Source organism: Nelumbo nucifera, chromosome 5 (genome assembly GCF_055504915.1).
Source record: "Nelumbo nucifera cultivar China Antique chromosome 5, China Antique-T2T, whole genome shotgun sequence".
Taxonomy (NCBI): domain Eukaryota; kingdom Viridiplantae; phylum Streptophyta; class Magnoliopsida; order Proteales; family Nelumbonaceae; genus Nelumbo; species Nelumbo nucifera.
The window spans coordinates 41259536-41279224 of record NC_142653.1 but is presented as its reverse complement, the minus strand read 5'-3'; the positions used below and the strand labels follow the sequence as shown (position 1 = coordinate 41279224).

At 43.3% G+C, this 19689-nt stretch overlaps 2 protein-coding genes across 2 annotated transcripts; both read right to left on the bottom strand.

Annotated features, from left to right (window-relative positions):
- Positions 1–6070: 6070 nt before the first annotated feature.
- LOC148791453 (caffeic acid 3-O-methyltransferase 1-like) lies at positions 6071–7453 on the bottom strand. Its single transcript, XM_088888455.1, has 2 exons — positions 6935–7453; positions 6071–6790 (listed from the first exon to the last, which is right to left on the bottom strand). Exons 1-2 carry the CDS (start codon positions 7357–7359, stop codon positions 6466–6468), a joined length of 750 nt encoding a protein of 249 aa, XP_088744581.1. The 5' UTR covers positions 7360–7453; the 3' UTR covers positions 6071–6465.
- Positions 7454–17705: 10252 nt separating this feature from the next.
- LOC148791452 (caffeic acid 3-O-methyltransferase 1-like) lies at positions 17706–19088 on the bottom strand. The gene is made up of 2 exons (XM_088888394.1): positions 18570–19088; positions 17706–18425 (listed from the first exon to the last, which is right to left on the bottom strand). The coding sequence occupies exons 1-2, from the start codon at positions 18992–18994 to the stop codon at positions 18101–18103; spliced, it is 750 nt and encodes a 249-aa protein (XP_088744520.1). The 5' UTR covers positions 18995–19088; the 3' UTR covers positions 17706–18100.
- Positions 19089–19689: the final 601 nt, after the last annotated feature.

The following is a 19689-nucleotide window of genomic DNA, read 5'->3' as shown; positions in this document are numbered from 1 at the left end:
CCCACCAGAAATCTGACTTTATGAAAGTCAGTGGGAGCCACTTTGGTTTGACCTAAATTAGAACTAGGCCGTGATTTTGTTCCCTCCAGCAAATATGAATGCAAGTGATAGGGAGATCCATATGATGGACTCTCTAAAGGCCTTCCGTCATTAGCACAATGATGGGTCCATCAGTAATGAGGAAACGCACCATAAAATTGGGCTATCCATTTGCTGTTGGATCTGTTAGAGTGTTTCATAAGATGATAGGGGCGTCATAGACCGATGTGGGAGGGGCTTCACCAGAAAATGGGAACTCTCTCACGGTACCTTGGCGTAACCTGAATATGATGGGTGTGCACTCACTGACAGAAGGGTTTACCGGAAAACGGCTCTGAACCTTGTCTGACAGAGGCCAAAGGGAAACTCATTTGATGAGTGGATATGATCCGTCACAGAAAGGTGGTGGGGTTATGCAGCTGAAACAGTTGGCTTCACGCACCCCATGTGATTTCCCACATTTCCAGAGACATTTCGTCGTCTCCGTCACTGAGATAGGAGGGAAATCTCAAAGATGAACAAATGGGAATGGAACATAGATTAAAAGCCATATCTATGTAGGTAAACATGAATCAAACTAAGGTTGTGGACTAATGTTTTTGCTGTTTTATCAGAAAATGGCAAACGGTCAATTTGCAAAGCTTCTAGACGATAACAAGCTTAAGGGCCCAAACTATGCCGACTGGTACAGAAATCTTATGCTGGTCCTAACTTCTGAAAAGTTAGACAAGGTAGTGAAAAATCCTGCCCCGGAACGTCCGGGTGATAGGGCTTCTGAGGCCCGTAGGAGGGACTACCAAGATTGGGAGGATAAAAACTCCCTAGCCCGCTGCTTTGTCATTGCCTCATTAGACAACTCAATACAGAGGCAGTTCGATCAGATCGAACTTGCCAAGGACATATTGGACAGTCTAAGGACAATGTATGAGGAGCAGAACCGTTCTACTCGACAAAAGGTCATGAAATTGTTCATGACCGCGCAGATGACCAAAGGGCAGAAAGTTCATGACCATTGTCTTCGGATGATGGGATACATCAACGAACTTGAAGCTCTTGGATCCGGGCTAGATCTTGGCACGCAAGTGGATGCCATCCTAAATTCTTTGCCCTCTTCCTTCAATGCGTTCACCATGAACTACAATATGAATAAGCTGAATGTCAGCGTCCAGGAACTCAGCAATATGTTGCAGAGGGCCGAGGATTTACTCAAGAAGGATGAGCCTGTGGTTATGCTTGCTGAAGCTAACAAATCGGGCAAGAGAAAGAGAAAGGCAAAGAAGCCCCAGAAGAAGACTACCAAACCCAAGAAGCAGAAGAAGAAGAAGGCATCTGATGTCTGTCACTTCTGCAAGCAGACCGGCCACTGGAAGAGGAACTGTCCTACCTACCTGGAATCTAAGAAAGGTAATATCGAAACTTGTGTCATAGAAACTAATATGTTAGTTACTTCTGTGTCCTGGTGTGTTGACTCCGGGGCTTCAACTCATGCGTGTAACTCACTGCAGGGGTTCAAAGTTAGCAGAAGGCTGAGTGAAGGTGAAGTGACACTGTTCTTGGGAACAACTGCAAGTGTTGCAGCTACGGCAATAGGAACCGTAGAATTAGTTTTTAAAGAAGGAGTCCTTGTACTTAAAGATTGTCTTTATGTACAGAACTTGAGAAGGAATTTAATTTCTGTTTCAAAATTGTGTGCTGATGGATATACTGTTTACTTTAGTAATATGATTACTGTTAAACGGAATAATAAATTCATCGCATGCGGGGAACTAGAGAACGGTCTCTATGTTCTGCATCCTTCTTTGGAAACTAACTTAACCGAAACTACGTCGGTCGAAAGTCCCAAGAAAAGGACTCGTGATACAGTAAATCTCACGTGCCTCTGGCATTACCGACTTGGCCACATCGGTGTCGACCGAATCACAAGACTGGTAAAGGATGGTCCTTTGGATTTTCTAACCGTAGAAAATCTTCCCACTTGTGAACCTTGCCTCCAAGGTAAGATGACTAAGCGGCCATTTGACGGTAAGCCTGAAAGATGTGCAGGCACACTTGACCTAATACATACTGATGTATGTGGTCCCCTGAGTGTTAGGACACGGAATCAACACGTGTACTTCATCACCTTTACAGATGATTTTTCACGATATGGTTACGTGTACCTAATGAGACATAAGTCTGAATCATTTGAAAAGTTCAAAGAGTTCAGACAGGAAGTCGAGAAACAGTTAGGGAGAGAAATTAAGGCCCTTCGATCAGATCGAGGTGGCGAGTATCTCTCTGACGAATTCAGGGACTACTTAAAGGCCAATGGGATAGTGTCACAACTAGCTCCTCCTGCTACACCTCAACTCAACGGTGTTTCAGAGAGGAGAAATAGGACCTTATTAGACATGGTCCGGTCACTTCTCGTACGCTCAGAATTACCCACATCCTTTTGGGGATACGCATTAGAGACTGCTACCTACGTGCTGAATAGGGTTCCAACCAAATCAGTTCCGAAAACTCCATATGAACTTTGGACCGGAAGGAAGCCAAGTGTGAGACACTTGAAGATTTGGGGTTGTCCTGCACACGTTAAAAGAACAAGTGCGGACAAGTTGGAATCTAAAACCAGCCGTTGCCTGTTTATAGGCTACCCAAAGGATTCGGTGGGTTATCTATTCTATGACCCAAGTGAGCAGAAAGTGTTCTGCAGTCGAAACGCCCGATTCTTAGAATCCGATTACATCCTGGACACCCATCGTCAGGAAATAGTTCTTGATGAGGAGAGCTCAGGAGCAGTGGGAGATGACCCACAAGTTCCAGGTAATGACCAACCTAGAAGGTCCACCCGGGTATCCAGACCACCAGTCCGATATGGTTATGACCAGGATAGTTACCTGGTGGAAGCCTTGACTAGTGAAGAGGATCCCGTGTCTTACGCGGAAGCTATGTTAGACATAGACTCCCAGAAGTGGGTGGAGGCCATGAGAGCCGAGATGGACTCAATGGAGACCAATGGAGTCTGGACTCTAGTGGATCCGCCCTCCGGGGTAAAAGCAATTGGTTGCAAATGGATCTACAAGAGGAAGAAGGGCCCCGATGGCAGGATTGAGACCTTTAAAGCTCGTTTGGTGGCAAAAGGGTATACTCAGAAAGAAGGCATCGACTATGAGGAAACCTTTTCACCGGTGGCCATGCTTAAATCCATTAGGATCCTGCTAGCTGTAGCAGCGTACCATGATTACGAGATTTGGCAAATGGATGTCAAAACAGCGTTCCTGAATGGAGATCTTAGTGAAGATATCTACATGCAGCAGCCGCAAGGCTTCATTGCTGCTGGTCAGGAACACATGGTATGTAAACTTAATAGATCCATATATGGACTTAAGCAGGCTTCTAGGAGTTGGAACATCCGTTTTGATTCTGCAGTCAAAACGTTTGACTTTGAGCAGAATCCGGATGAGCCCTGTGTTTACAGGAAATCCAGTGGGGATAAGATCACCTTTTTAGTCTTGTATGTGGACGATATCCTACTCATTGGGAATGATGTAGGAATGTTGACTTCGGTCAAGGTGTGGCTATCACAGCAGTTCTCCATGAAAGATCTTGGAGAAGCTTCATACATACTGGGTCTTCGACTCTATAGAGATAGATCGAAGCGGATAATTGGATTATCCCAGGCTGCTTACATTGACAAAATTGTCAAAAGATACAGCATGGAAAACTCCAAGAAAGGAAACGTTCCTTTCAGGCACGGAGTCACTCTCTCCAAGAAGATGTCTCCCAAGACTTCTGAGGAGATTGAGAGCATGAGAGACGTTCCCTATGCCTCAGCTGTGGGGAGCATCATGTTTGCCATGTTGTGCACTCGCCCGGACATAGCTCAGGCGGTGAGTGTGGTAAGCAGATTCCAGGCAAACCCAGGACAGGAGCATTGGACTGCTGTGAAGAACATACTCAAATACCTTCGAAGGACGAAAGAGTTTTGTCTGGTATTCGATGGTGGTTCACTGCAAGTTCTAGGGTATACCGATGCCGATTTCCAGTCGGATCCAGATGATAGAAAGTCTACATCTGGGTATGTTTTCACGATAGGATCGTGTGCTGTTTGCTGGAAAAGCAGCAAACAGGGGTCCACTGCAGACTCCACAACCGAGGCCGAGTACATTGCCGCAAGTGAAGCTGCCAAGGAAGCCGTGTGGATGAAGAAATTCATACACGAATTGGGAGCGATTCCATCCAGCACATCACCCATCCCGTTGTTGTGTGACAACAATGGAGCGATCGCCCAGGCTAAAGAGCCTCGGGCCCACTCGAAGTCAAAGCACATCGAGAGGAAGTACCATGTACTGCGGGAGATCGTTGGTAGAGGGGACGTCCTAATTCAAAAGGTAGCATCAGCGGATAATGTGGCAGACCCATTGACTAAGCCACTGACACAGAAGGTGTTTGAGAAACACGTGGAAAGTATGGGACTCCGGCTTGTACCAGATTGGACCTAAGTGCAAGTGGGAGCTGTTAGACAGTTTTGTATGCCCTTAGCTTCAATCATTTTGATGTACTTTTGTTGTTTAGTGGAAATAAATAAAGTGCATGTTTGATTCATGTTGTTTGGTTTAATTCTGTGTAAAACCCTAAAACTGGACATTTGTAGAGACTCATGTTAGTTTTAAATGTTCACAGCCGTTGGATATGTCTGGGGAGATTTATCCTGCCAAGGCTGATACTGGTGTGCCACCAAGTGTTGGGATGGCCTATCTCAGCCATCAGGGTAAGACCCGAGGCACATACAACATGGGATTACTTGAATCCTTGAACCGGACCAGATTTCCAGTCTTGCCCTGGACCTTGGAGATAGATGGGCAAAACTGGAAAGTTACACCTGACCCCTAGACTCGATTGTGACACTTCACTAGGTGCTGGATCAGGCTGCCTTTGATATGCCAATCAGTGAGATCCTGAGTGGGGATCAAAACCTGGGTATGTTGGGGCAGTTTGAGAATTCATCTGAGTGGGTGGTCATAGTGACAGAATCAGCCACTTTGTCGGACAAAGGGTAATGATCGGGAATGCACTCTCTCTGATGGAAACCAAACTGCCGGCAGTTGATTTCAATCGTTGGAATTTTGTTTTTGCAAAATTAATATATTTACATATATATGTACGGTTTCAAAATGTTTGCAAATGGTTTTAATTCCCGGGATCCATGTGAGAGGAGAGTGCGGCACTGTTCCTTGCAGCCGAGGGAGAGGTCCTCTCTTGTCGGGCAGTGCTTGATCATTAAGGGCTGAGAGGTTAAGTGTAAGACCATTTAGGACAATACCTGATGGGCTAATCTTGCACCTGCCCACAGTCCCTGGGTTTTTATAAGATGGCTTGGCCCAGGGACCACTTAATGTAAGTGTTGGGCCCATAGGGTTCATACGATGGACTCAAGGGGTTCATTGAGATTTTCAGTGAATTTGGCTGGGCCTTGTATTAAAGGCTGGGCCGAACCCATGTGGCTGGTGTGTAGATCAATGCTTGGGTCCCACGCCATACAAAGAAGCCCAACTGGGCAGCAGATTGGAAACTAATTAAACACTGAATACTTAATGGGCCTAAAGCCCATTTCGAAGTGGGCTGATATGATCACCCATCAATGGGGCGAATTTGAGATTGAAGTTAGCAAAAAGGATTGGGCTCTTAGCCTTATCCACTCTTAGATACCAAATTCAAATCAGATTTGAATCTGGTAACCTCCTGATAAGATCAGGAGTAAGCTAACTCTATCTGGGAAAAGGATTAAGATTATCCCCTATCCAAATACTGATTTGGATTGGGATAACTCCTAATTAGGAGATTTCTTAATCAAGAAGAAAGGAGGAGATTTCGAATGTACCAAGAGGGAGAGAAATCAATTTTCGATCCAAGGGGTTTTGGTAAGCAAGAAGGGTTCCTGCGATTTGAGATTAGATCTCATACTCTCCAGAAAAGAAAACAGTTCAGCCTTTTCGTTTCTGGAGATCTCCTCCTGCCGCCGCCATCTGCATTGTTGCAAGATTCGATCTTTGCAGAAAAGAAAGTCAAGAAACCAGTTCTTGACATCCGTCTTGCAAGAAAGACTGAAAGAATTCAGTGTTTAGTACATCCAGGGGATTCTTGTGAAGGATCCAGTGTGTAGGACGCACCCTGCTGGTTCTGTTCCATCCACAGCTGTGTCATCTTCAGCGGGGACAGATCTTGGAGCATTCTTTGGGCGTGAACACCAACTTTGGGAGATACTGCTTCTCCGGATCAGGTATAATCCTCCCATTTATCTTTTGGTACAGATCTGGTTTGATTAGGGTTCAAGTAGATCCTTGAATATTGTATTCTAAATTCAGGGAATATGATTCCCAGTTGGGAGAAGGTAGGAAATTTTTGAAATTCGCCCCACCCATTCCGCAACCTTTATGGCGTCCATTAGATGGATCCTACCATTCTTTCAGGTGCTGCTTCTATCACATGAAGCAAATCAAAATTGATACCTTTGATTTGAGGATACCTAGATGTAATCATTTTTAGTGTGGTTCCATTCCCACCTCCCACGTCAACCACCTCTTTAAGACCTTCAAATCCCTTGTATGTGTCAAGAATCTTCTTCAAGACTATTATGGTGTGACATGACATTCCCTTATTAAAGAATTCGTTAAACCTTGAATCTTTCTCACAGTACTGAAATAAGGTCATTCCATGTTCCTTATGGAAAGGAATTCCACCTTCCAATATAGCATCTCCCAGCCGGTACCTGCAAGCAGCGACAAAGTTCAGAGAGAATGTAGTGTTTTTTTTTTCTCCCGGAAATACAGAATGAATGTCACATAAGGAGTGATGTTGGTGGTGGAATATTGTGCCCAAATCAGAGATCATAGCTCGGCAAGTAAGATCATACCAGCTATCCACGAGAGACTTTTCTTGTTGCAGTAGATCCAGGGGTCGAAGAGACACTCCGTCCTGGCTGTTGGTGAAAAATTTGCAGACAGGAGCCAAGCCATAACGCCTTTCAACTTGGTCATTGTCCCGTTTGACGAGAGAGCATTTAAGAACAGAGTAGCTCGTCAGTAGAGACAAGACACGGTCGAGCATGGTTGCTGCATCTGGGTTTTCAGTGTGAAGGTGCAAGGCAATCTCTGAAGCTGAGAGGTACGCATCAGGGCCAGCTCTAGATATGATCTCGAACACATCTAGTTCTGTAGTGACTTTCAAGGCCATAGGAAGCACTGAAGCACTTGCCAATTGCATGGCCGCCAATATACAGTTTTCTTCTTCTTTCTCTTCATTTGGGGTTTCAAAGTGATTACTGATGATTAAAGCCATACTCACTGTAGAGAAGAATTAGAAAGAAAGCTACACAGTTAGAATAAAGATAATCCCTCTCTCACCGCTCACAATCTCACAATTTACGAAATATAAATAGGCTCGTCCATGATGCTAATGACATGTGATTTTAAGGCGTGATGTGATTTGTAGTTTGATGGCAACCACTACCAGCCATTAGGTAGGCTTCTACTTAGACTTTTGTTATTATTTTTTTTCTTTGGTTAACAGAATTTCACTTTTCACTCCACAGCAACAAAACAACAAAGCAAAGACAAGAAACACCAAAAAAAGAAATCACTTACTAGTACTACTAATTACTTAGACTCAGTTTGGAAAGAGTACAAATACAATTATGTAGTGTAAATTTGTACAAAATATAAGATTTTGTACTCTACATGTATATTTGTATTTGTACACTTTTCAAACTGAGCTTTTGGCTGCTTTTGGTTGCAACACAAAATTGTTTGCATTAGTATAAAAATGCATGGGAGTGCAAATGAAAATAATGCATATTTTGATTTAATTTTGTTTTGCACTTTATTTTATTCAGCTTCACATCTTATTTTAATTTATTTGAACTACAATCAAAGAAAATAAGGTAAATTTTGAAAAAAAAATCAGAATTTTCACCTAAATCATTTGCACTGCTATAACTTTGCATCAATACAAATTTATTTGCCTTGCAACCAAACACCGCCTTAGGAACAGAAACAAAAGTAATCCACTAAAATAGTTTATGAAATAGGACAAAGGGCATGCGTCCAACCACTCATTGAAGAGACCAAACCCCACTGGGCAAGGAGATGAGAAAGCCTATTCAAGTCTCGTTTAACAAAGAACAAAGAAACTAAAAGAACTTGGGCAAGGTTTAGATAGTCAAGTAACAAAAATACTATTTCTGACGCTGCCCTTCCTGTTGTCAACACAAATTTCGTGTTTAAATTTGGAGCACAAAAATTAATGTGCACAAATTCAAAGGAATTTTTTTTTTTTTTTGCAAAAATTTAAATGGGATACAAACTCTCTTTTTCTTGGCAAAGAAAAATCCTCTGATTCTCTTGTCTTGGATGAAAGCCGAAATTGCGACTAGAACTTGCAATTGTGAGAAACAAGCAACGCCCAACCTTGTGTCAATGAAAATTTACTCATGCTAAATCAATGATTAGAACGTGAACAGCTGTTAGACAGTTTTGTATGCCCTTAGCTTCAATCATTTTGATGTACTTTTGTTGTTTAGTGGAAATAAATAAAGTGCATGTTTGATTCATGTTGTTTGGTTTAATTCTGTGTAAAACCCTAAAACTGGACATTTGTAGAGACTCATGTTAGTTTTAAATGTTCACAGCCGTTGGATATGTCTGGGGAGATTTATCCTGCCAAGGCTGATACTGGTGTGCCACCAAGTGTTGGGATGGCCTGTCTCAGCCATCAGGGTAAGACCCGAGGCACATACAACATGGGATTACTTGAATCCTTGAACCGGACCAGATTTCCAGTCTTGCCCTGGACCTTGGAGATAGATGGGCAAAACTGGAAAGTTACACCTGACCCCTAGACTCGATTGTGACACTTCACTAGGTGCTGGATCAGGCTGCCTTTGATATGCCAATCAGTGAGATCCTGAGTGGGGATCAAAACCTGGGTATGTTGGGGCAGTTTGAGAATTCATCTGAGTGGGTGGTCATAGTGACAGAATCAGCCACTTTGTCGGACAAAGGGTAATGATCGGGAATGCACTCTCTCTGATGGAAACCAAACTGCCGGCAGTTGATTTCAATCGTTGGAATTTTGTTTTTGCAAAATTAATATATTTACATATATATGTACGGTTTCAAAATGTTTGCAAATGGTTTTAATTCCCGGGATCCATGTGAGAGGAGAGTGCGGCACTGTTCCTTGCAGCCGAGGGAGAGGTCCTCTCTTGTCGGGCAGTGCTTGATCATTAAGGGCTGAGAGGTTAAGTGTAAGACCATTTAGGACAATACCTGATGGGCTAATCTTGCACCTGCCCACAGTCCCTGGGTTTTTATAAGATGGCTTGGCCCAGGGACCACTTAATGTAAGTGTTGGGCCCATAGGGTTCATACGATGGACTCAAGGGGTTCATTGAGATTTTCAGTGAATTTGGCTGGGCCTTGTATTAAAGGCTGGGCTGAACCCATGTGGCTGGTGTGTAGATCAATGCTTGGGTCCCACGCCATACAAAGAAGCCCAACTGGGCAGCAGATTGGAAACTAATTAAACACTGAATACTTAATGGGCCTAAAGCCCATTTCGAAGTGGGCTGATATGATCACCCATCAATGGGGCGAATTTGAGATTGAAGTTAGCAAAAAGGATTGGGCTCTTAGCCTTATCCACTCTTAGAGACCAAATTCAAATCAGATTTGAATCTGGTAACCTCCTGATAAGATCAGGAGTAAGCTAACTCTATCTGGGAAAAGGATTAAGATTATCCCCTATCCAAATACTGATTTGGATTGGGATAACTCCTAATTAGGAGATTTCTTAATCAAGAAGAAAGGAGGAGATTTCGAATGTACCAAGAGGGAGAGAAATCAAATTTTCGATCCAAGGGGTTTTGGTAAGCAAGAAGGGTTCCTGCGATTTGAGATTAGATCTCATACTCTCCAGAAAAGAAAACAGTTCAGCCTTTTCGTTTCTGGAGATCTCCTCCTGCCGCCGCCATCTGCATTGTTGCAAGATTCGATCTTTGCAGAAAAGAAAGTCAAGAAACCAGTTCTTGACATCAGTCTTGCAAGAAAGACTGAAAGAATTCAGTGTTTAGTACATCCAGGGGATTCTTGTGAAGGATCCAGTGTGTAGGACGCACCCTGCTGGTTCTGTTCCATCCACAGCTGTGTCATCTTCAGCGGGGACAGATCTTGGAGCATTCTTTGGGCGTGAACACCAACTTTGGGAGATACTGCTTCTCCGGATCAGGTATAATCCTCCCATTTATCTTTTGGTACAGATCTGGTTTGATTAGGGTTCAAGTAGATCCTTGAATATTGTATTCTAAATTCAGGGAATATGATTCCCAGTTGGGAGAAGGTAGGAAATTTTTGAAATTCGCCCCACCCATTCCGCAACCTTTATGGCGTCCATTAGATGGATCCTACCATTCTTTCAGTGGTATCAGAGCCACAGGTTCGAATCTTGAACCAAAAGAAAATCAGATCTGACCCTGCGCAGATGGATAGAAGGTGTTCTTTCAAGATTTGCGCAGATTGTTTTCTTTTTTTAAAGAAACTGTTTCTTGTTAAGGGCGATTGATCTGAAATTAATTTCTATTAAATCCAAAATTTATTTGGAATTGTTCTTTATTTATTTTGATTTAATGGACTGTTCAAACCTGGAGATCGCAGTGCAGTTTTAGCGCAGATGGTCTGCGCACCCTTTTTCTTTTCTATTTATTTATTTCATTCAATTCGGTCTGTAAATAATTTTTTTTTATTTTTAGACTGAATGTATAGGATTTGATCAAGAATGTAATTAATAGAAATAGGATTTCTGTTATTTTTCTTGATTAAAGAAGATGGAAGAAGATGGCGGCGCTGGAGATTTGCAGATGGAGAAATCGTTTTCTGCGATTTGCAGTTTACGAAACTGCAACCCTTGTGATTAACCTCTGTTTTGCAGGTGGTGCGAACAGTCCATAATTGTTTTGTGTTTGCTAGAAATCAAAACTATTAATTTCAGATCATTCAATAATTAATTCTTGAATTGAAAATCAGTTTTGGACCATTTCGGACTAGATTGGACCAAAACTATTTGGACCGAATCTGGGTTTCGAAAGGGGCTGTTCTCAGTCCAATTGTCTCACACTTTCGTTCCAAATCTGATGTTCAATTACAAGGGATTAATTCGGCCCACCTGTAAAGCCCAGTTTTAAAGGGTTAAAACTGCAAAAGCCCATTATTGTGAGATAAGCTGTATGGGCAAAACTGCTATCTGCGATTCAGCCCATACACCTAGTGGACATTAATCGTTAATGACTTGGTTTTTAAATGGGCCGTTGAATGGGCTTTACAGCAATTAATTGATTGGATCAATTCCTCCTTTACATGTGATGTTTGGATGTTTGATGTGCTGCGACCATGGGCCATAAGTACTTGGCCCGTGATGACTCGTTAGTGGCTCTTGCGCACACCATGGCTGAATGCACATCATTGCCATGGTGTCCCTGAAGGTCATTGGATGACCCCCTCTTTGCCTGGTGGGCCCCACAACCCTGAAAAGGGATGCGTACGGAACCCCTAGCCGATGAAGGCCCACCAGAAATCTGACTTTATGAAAGTCAGTGGGAGCCACTTTGGTTTGACCTAAATTAGAACTAGGCCGTGATTTTGTTCCCTCCAGCAAATATGAATGCAAGTGATAGGGAGATCCATATGATGGACTCTCTAAAGGCCTTCCGTCATTAGCACAATGATGGGTCCATCAGTAATGAGGAAACGCACCATAAAATTGGGCTATCCATTTGCTGTTGGATCTGTTAGAGTGTTTCATAAGATGATAGGGGCGTCATAGACCGATGTGGGAGGGGCTTCACCAGAAAATGGGAACTCTCTCACGGTACCTTGGCGTAACCTGAATATGATGGGTGTGCACTCACTGACAGAAGGGTTTACCGGAAAACGGCTCTGAACCTTGTCTGACAGAGGCCAAAGGGAAACTCATTTGATGAGTGGATATGATCCGTCACAGAAAGGTGGTGGGGTTATGCAGCTGAAACAGTTGGCTTCACGCACCCCATGTGATTTCCCACATTTCCAGAGACATTTCGTCGTCTCCGTCACTGAGATAGGAGGGAAATCTCAAAGATGAACAAATGGGAATGGAACATAGATTAAAAGCCATATCTATGTAGGTAAACATGAATCAAACTAAGGTTGTGGACTAATGTTTTTGCTGTTTTATCAGAAAATGGCAAACGGTCAATTTGCAAAGCTTCTAGACGATAACAAGCTTAAGGGCCCAAACTATGCCGACTGGTACAGAAATCTTATGCTGGTCCTAACTTCTGAAAAGTTAGACAAGGTAGTGAAAAATCCTGCCCCGGAACGTCCGGGTGATAGGGCTTCTGAGGCCCGTAGGAGGGACTACCAAGATTGGGAGGATAAAAACTCCCTGGCCCGCTGCTTTGTCATTGCCTCATTAGACAACTCAATACAGAGGCAGTTCGATCAGATCGAACTTGCCAAGGACATATTGGACAGTCTAAGGACAATGTAAGAGGAGCAGAACCGTTCTACTCGACAGAAGGTCCTGAAATTGTTCATGACCGTGCAGATGACCAAAGGGCAGAAAGTTCATGACCATTGTCTTCGGATGATGGGATACATCAACGAACTTGAAGCTCTTGGATCCGGGCTAGATCTTGGCACGCAAGTGGATGCCATCCTTAATTCTTTGCCCTCTTCCTTCAATGCGTTTACCATGAACTACAATATGAATAAGCTGAATGTCAGCGTCCAGGAACTCAGCAATATGTTGCAGAGGGCCGAGGATTTACTCAAGAAGGATGAGCCTGTGGTTATGCTTGCTGAAGCTAACAAATCGGGCAAGAGAAAGAGAAAGGCAAAGAAGCCCCAGAAGAAGACTACCAAACCCAAGAAGCAGAAGAAGAACAAGGCATCTGATGTCTGTCACTTCTGCAAGCAGACCGGCCACTGGAAGAGGAACTGTCCTACCTACCTGGAATCTAAGAAAGGTAATATCGAAACTTGTGTCATAGAAACTAATATGTTAGTTACTTCTGTGTCCTGGTGTGTTGACTCCGGGGCTTCAACTCATGCGTGTAACTCACTGCAGGGGTTCAAAGTTAGCAGAAGGCTGAGTGAAGGTGAAGTGACACTGTTCTTGGGAACAACTGCAAGTGTTGCAGCTACGGCAATAGGAACCGTAGAATTAGTTTTTAAAGAAGGAGTCCTTGTACTTAAAGATTGTCTTTATGTACAGAACTTGAGAAGGAATTTAATTTCTGTTTCAAAATTGTGTGCTGATGGATATACTGTTTACTTTAGTAATATGATTACTGTTAAACGGAATAATAAATTCATCGCATGCGGGGAACTAGAGAACGGTCTCTATGTTCTGCATCCTTCTTTGGAAACTAACTTAACCGAAACTACGTCGGTCGAAAGTCCCAAGAAAAGGACTCGTGATACAGTAAATCTCACGTGCCTCTGGCATTACCGACTTGGCCACATCGGTGTCGACCGAATCACAAGACTGGTAAAGGATGGTCCTTTGGATTTTCTAACCGTAGAAAATCTTCCCACTTGTGAACCTTGCCTCCAAGGTAAGATGACTAAGCGGCCATTTGACGGTAAGCCTGAAAGATGTGCAGGCACACTTGACCTAATACATACTGATGTATGTGGTCCCCTGAGTGTTAGGACACGGAATCAACACGTGTACTTCATCACCTTTACAGATGATTTTTCACGATATGGTTACGTGTACCTAATGAGACATAAGTCTGAATCATTTGAAAAGTTTAAAGAGTTCAGACAGGAAGTCGAGAAACAGTTAGGGAGAGAAATTAAGGCCCTTCGATCAGATCGAGGTGGCGAGTATCTCTCTGACGAATTCAGGGACTACTTAAAGGCCAATGGGATAGTGTCACAACTAGCTCCTCCTGCTACACCTCAACTCAACGGTGTTTCAGAGAGGAGAAATAGGACCTTATTAGACATGGTCCGGTCACTTCTCGTACGCTCAGAATTACCCACATCCTTTTGGGGATACGCATTAGAGACTGCTACCTACGTGCTGAATAGGGTTCCAACCAAATCAGTTCCGAAAACTCCATATGAACTTTGGACCGGAAGGAAGCCAAGTGTGAGACACTTGAAGATTTGGGGTTGTCCTGCACACGTTAAAAGAACAAGTGCGGACAAGTTGGAATCTAAAACCAGCCGTTGCCTGTTTATAGGCTACCCAAAGGATTCGGTGGGTTATCTATTCTATGACCCAAGTGAGCAGAAAGTGTTCTGCAGTCGAAACGCCCGATTCTTAGAATCCGATTACATCCTGGACACCCATCGTCAGGAAATAGTTCTTGATGAGGAGAGCTCAGGAGCAGTGGGAGATGACCCACAAGTTCCAGGTAATGACCAACCTAGAAGGTCCACCCGGGTATCCAGACCACCAGTCCGATATGGTTATGACCAGGATAGTTACCTGGTGGAAGCCTTGACTAGTGAAGAGGATCCCGTGTCTTACGCGGAAGCTATGTTAGACATAGACTCCCAGAAGTGGGTGGAGGCCATGAGAGCCGAGATGGACTCAATGGAGACCAATGGAGTCTGGACTCTAGTGGATCCGCCCTCCGGGGTAAAAGCAATTGGTTGCAAATGGATCTACAAGAGGAAGAAGGGCCCCGATGGCAGGATTGAGACCTTTAAAGCTCGTTTGGTGGCAAAAGGGTATACTCAGAAAGAAGGCATCGACTATGAGGAAACCTTTTCACCGGTGGCCATGCTTAAATCCATTAGGATCCTGCTAGCTGTAGCAGCGTACCATGATTACGAGATTTGGCAAATGGATGTCAAAACAGCGTTCCTGAATGGAGATCTTAGTGAAGATATCTACATGCAGCAGCCGCAAGGCTTCATTGCTGCTGGTCAGGAACACATGGTATGTAAACTTAATAGATCCATATATGGACTTAAGCAGGCTTCTAGGAGTTGGAACATCCGTTTTGATTCTGCAGTCAAAACGTTTGACTTTGAGCAGAATCCGGATGAGCCCTGTGTTTACAGGAAATCCAGTGGGGATAAGATCACCTTTTTAGTCTTGTATGTGGACGATATCCTACTCATTGGGAATGATGTAGGAATTTTGACTTCGGTCAAGGTGTGGCTATCACAGCAGTTCTCCATGAAAGATCTTGGAGAAGCTTCATACATACTGGGTCTTCGACTCTATAGAGATAGATCGAAGCGGATAATTGGATTATCCCAGGCTGCTTACATTGACAAAATTGTCAAAAGATACAGCATGGAAAACTCCAAGAAAGGAAACGTTCCTTTCAGGCACGGAGTCACTCTCTCCAAGAAGATGTCTCCCAAGACTTCTGAAGAGATTGAGAGCATGAGAGACGTTCCCTATGCCTCAGCTGTGGGGAGCATCATGTATGCCATGTTGTGCACTCGCCCGGACATAGCTCAGGCGGTGAGTGTGGTAAGCAGATTCCAGGCAAACCCAGGACAGGAGCATTGGACTGCTGTGAAGAACATACTCAAATACCTTCGAAGGACGAAAGAGTTTTGTCTGGTATTCGATGGTGGTTCACTGCAAGTTCTAGGGTATACCGATGCCGATTTCCAGTCGGATCCAGATGATAGAAAGTCTACATCTGGGTATGTTTTCACGATAGGATCGTGTGCTGTTTGCTGGAAAAGCAGCAAACAGGGGTCTACTGCAGACTCCACAACCGAGGCCGAGTACATTGCCGCAAGTGAAGCTGCCAAGGAAGCCGTGTGGATGAAGAAATTCATACACGAATTGGGAGCGATTCCATCCAGCACATCACCCATCCCGTTGTTGTGTGACAACAATGGAGCGATCGCCCAGGCTAAAGAGCCTCGGGCCCACTCGAAGTCAAAGCACATCGAGAGGAAGTACCATGTACTGCGGGAGATCGTTGGTAGAGGGGACGTCCTAATTCAAAAGGTAGCATCAGCGGATAATGTGGCAGACCCATTGACTAAGCCACTGACACAGAAGGTGTTTGAGAAACACGTGGAAAGTATGGGACTCCGGCTTGTACCAGATTGGACCTAAGTGCAAGTGGGAGCTGTTAGACAGTTTTGTATGCCCTTAGCTTCAATCATTTTGATGTACTTTTGTTGTTTAGTGGAAATAAATAAAGTGCATGTTTGATTCATGTTGTTTGGTTTAATTCTGTGTAAAACCCTAAAACTGGACATTTGTAGAGACTCATGTTAGTTTTAAATGTTCACAGCCGTTGGATATGTCTGGGGAGATTTATCCTGCCAAGGCTGATACTGGTGTGCCACCAAGTGTTGGGATGGCCTGTCTCAGCCATCAGGGTAAGACCCGAGGCACATACAGCATGGGATTACTTGAATCCTTGAACCGGACCAGATTTCCAGTCTTGCCCTGGACCTTGGAGATAGATGGGCAAAACTGGAAAGTTACACCTGACCCCTAGACTCGATTGTGACACTTCACTAGGTGCTGGATCAGGCTGCCTTTGATATGCCAATCAGTGAGATCCTGAGTGGGGATCAAAACCTGGGTATGTTGGGGCAGTTTGAGAATTCATCTGAGTGGGTGGTCATAGTGACAGAATCAGCCACTTTGTCGGACAAAGGGTAATGATCGGGAATGCACTCTCTCTGATGGAAACCAAACTGCCGGCAGTTGATTTCAATCGTTGGAATTTTGTTTTTGCAAAATTAATATATTTACATATATATGTACGGTTTCAAAATGTTTGCAAATGGTTTTAATTCCCGGGATCCATGTGAGAGGAGAGTGCGGCACTGTTCCTTGCAGCCGAGGGAGAGGTCCTCTCTTGTCGGGCAGTGCTTGATCATTAAGGGCTGAGAGGTTAAGTGTAAGACCATTTAGGACAATACCTGATGGGCTAATCTTGCACCTGCCCACAGTCCCTGGGTTTTTATAAGATGGCTTGGCCCAGGGACCACTTAATGTAAGTGTTGGGCCCATAGGGTTCATACGATGGACTCAAGGGGTTCATTGAGATTTTCAGTGAATTTGGCTGGGCCTTGTATTAAAGGCTGGGCCGAACCCATGTGGCTGGTGTGTAGATCAATGCTTGGGTCCCACGCCATACAAAGAAGCCCAACTGGGCAGCAGATTGGAAACTAATTAAACACTGAATACTTAATGGGCCTAAAGCCCATTTCGAAGTGGGCTGATATGATCACCCATCAATGGGGCGAATTTGAGATTGAAGTTAGCAAAAAGGATTGGGCTCTTAGCCTTATCCACTCTTAGAGACCAAATTCAAATCAGATTTGAATCTGGTAACCTCCTGATAAGATCAGGAGTAAGCTAACTCTATCTGGGAAAAGGATTAAGATTATCCCCTATCCAAATACTGATTTGGATTGGGATAACTCCTAATTAGGAGATTTCTTAATCAAGAAGAAAGGAGGAGATTTCGAATGTACCAAGAGGGAGAGAAATCAATTTTCGATCCAAGGGGTTTTGGTAAGCAAGAAGGGTTCCTGCGATTTGAGATTAGATCTCATACTCTCCAGAAAAGAAAACAGTTCAGCCTTTTCGTTTCTGGAGATCTCCTCCTGCCGCCGCCATCTGCATTGTTGCAAGATTCGATCTTTGCAGAAAAGAAAGTCAAGAAACCAGTTCTTGACATCAGTCTTGCAAGAAAGACTGAAAGAATTCAGTGTTTAGTACATCCAGGGGATTCTTGTGAAGGATCCAGTGTGTAGGACGCACCCTGCTGGTTCTGTTCCATCCACAGCTGTGTCATCTTCAGCGGGGACAGATCTTGGAGCATTCTTTGGGCGTGAACACCAACTTTGGGAGATACTGCTTCTCCGGATCAGGTATAATCCTCCCATTTATCTTTTGGTACAGATCTGGTTTGATTAGGGTTCAAGTAGATCCTTGAATATTGTATTCTAAATTCAGGGAATATGATTCCCAGTTGGGAGAAGGTAGGAAATTTTTGAAATTCGCCCCACCCATTCCGCAACCTTTATGGCGTCCATTAGATGGATCCTACCATTCTTTCAGGTGCTGCTTCTATCACATGAAGCAAATCAAAATTGATACCTTTGATTTGAGGATACCTAGATGTAATCATTTTTAGTGTGGTTCCATTCCCACCTCCCACGTCAACCACCTCTTTAAGACCTTCAAATCCCTTGTATGTGTCAAGAATCTTCTTCAAGACTATTATGGTGTGACATGACATTCCCTTATTAAAGAATTCGTTAAACCTTGAATCTTTCTCACAGTACTGAAATAAGGTCATTCCATGTTCCTTATGGAAAGGAATTCCACCTTCCAATATAGCATCTCCCAGCCGGTACCTGCAAGCAGCGACAAAGTTCAGAGAGAATGTAGTGTTTTTTTTTTCTCCCGGAAATACAGAATGAATGTCACATAACGAGTGATGTTGGTGGTGGAATATTGTGCCCAAATCAGAGATCATAGCTCGGCAAGTAAGATCATACCAGCTATCCACGAGAGACTTTTCTTGTTGCAGTAGATCCAGGGGTCGAAGAGACACTCCGTCCTGGCTGTTGGTGAAAAATTTGCAGACAGGAGCCAAGCCATAACGCCTTTCAACTTGGTCATTGTCCCGTTTGACGAGAGAGCATTTAAGAACAGAGTAGCTCGTCAGTAGAGACAAGACACGGTCGAGCATGGTTGCTGCATCTGGGTTTTCAGTGTGAAGGTGCAAGGCAATCTCTGAAGCTGAGAGGTACGCATCAGGGCCAGCTCTAGATATGATCTCGAACACATCTAGTTCTGTAGTGACTTTCAAGGCCATAGGAAGCACTGAAGCACTTGCCAATTGCATGGCCGCCAATATACAGTTTTCTTCTTCTTTCTCTTCATTTGGGGTTTCAAAGTGATTACTGATGATTAAAGCCATACTCACTGTAGAGAAGAATTAGAAAGAAAGCTACACAGTTAGAATAAAGATAATCCCTCTCTCACCGCTCACAATCTCACAATTTACGAAATATAAATAGGCTCGTCCATGATGCTAATGACATGTGATTTTAAGGCGTGATGTGATTTGTAGTTTGATGGCAACCACTACCAGCCATTAGGTAGGCTTCTACTTAGACTTTTGTTATTATTTTTTTTCTTTGGTTAACAGAATTTCACTTTTCACTCCACAGCAACAAAACAACAAAGCAAAGACAAGAAACACCAAAAAAAGAAATCACTTACTAGTACTACTAATTACTTAGACTCAGTTTGGAAAGAGTACAAATACAATTATGTAGTGTAAATTTGTACAAAATATAAGATTTTGTACTCTACATGTATATTTGTATTTGTACACTTTTCAAACTGAGCTTTTGGCTGCTTTTGGTTGCAACACAAAATTGTTTGCATTAGTATAAAAATGCATGGGAGTGCAAATGAAAATAATGCATATTTTGATTTAATTTTGTTTTGCACTTTATTTTATTCAGCTTCACATCTTATTTTACTTTATTTGAACTACAATCAAAGAAAATAAGGTAAATTTTGAAAAAAAAATCAGAATTTTCACCTAAATCATTTGCACTGCTATAACTTTGCATCAATACAAATTTATTTGCCTTGCAACCAAAC

Bases quoted from the DNA above. Each gene is read 5' to 3' on its own strand.
- LOC148791453 (XM_088888455.1), bottom strand. From the start codon at position 7,359: ATGGCTTTAATCATCAGTAATCACTTTGAAACCCCAAATGAAGAGAAA. The intron at 6,791-6,934 runs GTATGATCTTAC...CGCTGCTTGCAG, and splicing joins AAGTCTCTCGTGGATAGCTG to GTACCGGCTGGGAGATGCTA.
- LOC148791452 (XM_088888394.1), bottom strand. From the start codon at position 18,994: ATGGCTTTAATCATCAGTAATCACTTTGAAACCCCAAATGAAGAGAAA. The intron at 18,426-18,569 runs GTATGATCTTAC...CGCTGCTTGCAG, and splicing joins AAGTCTCTCGTGGATAGCTG to GTACCGGCTGGGAGATGCTA.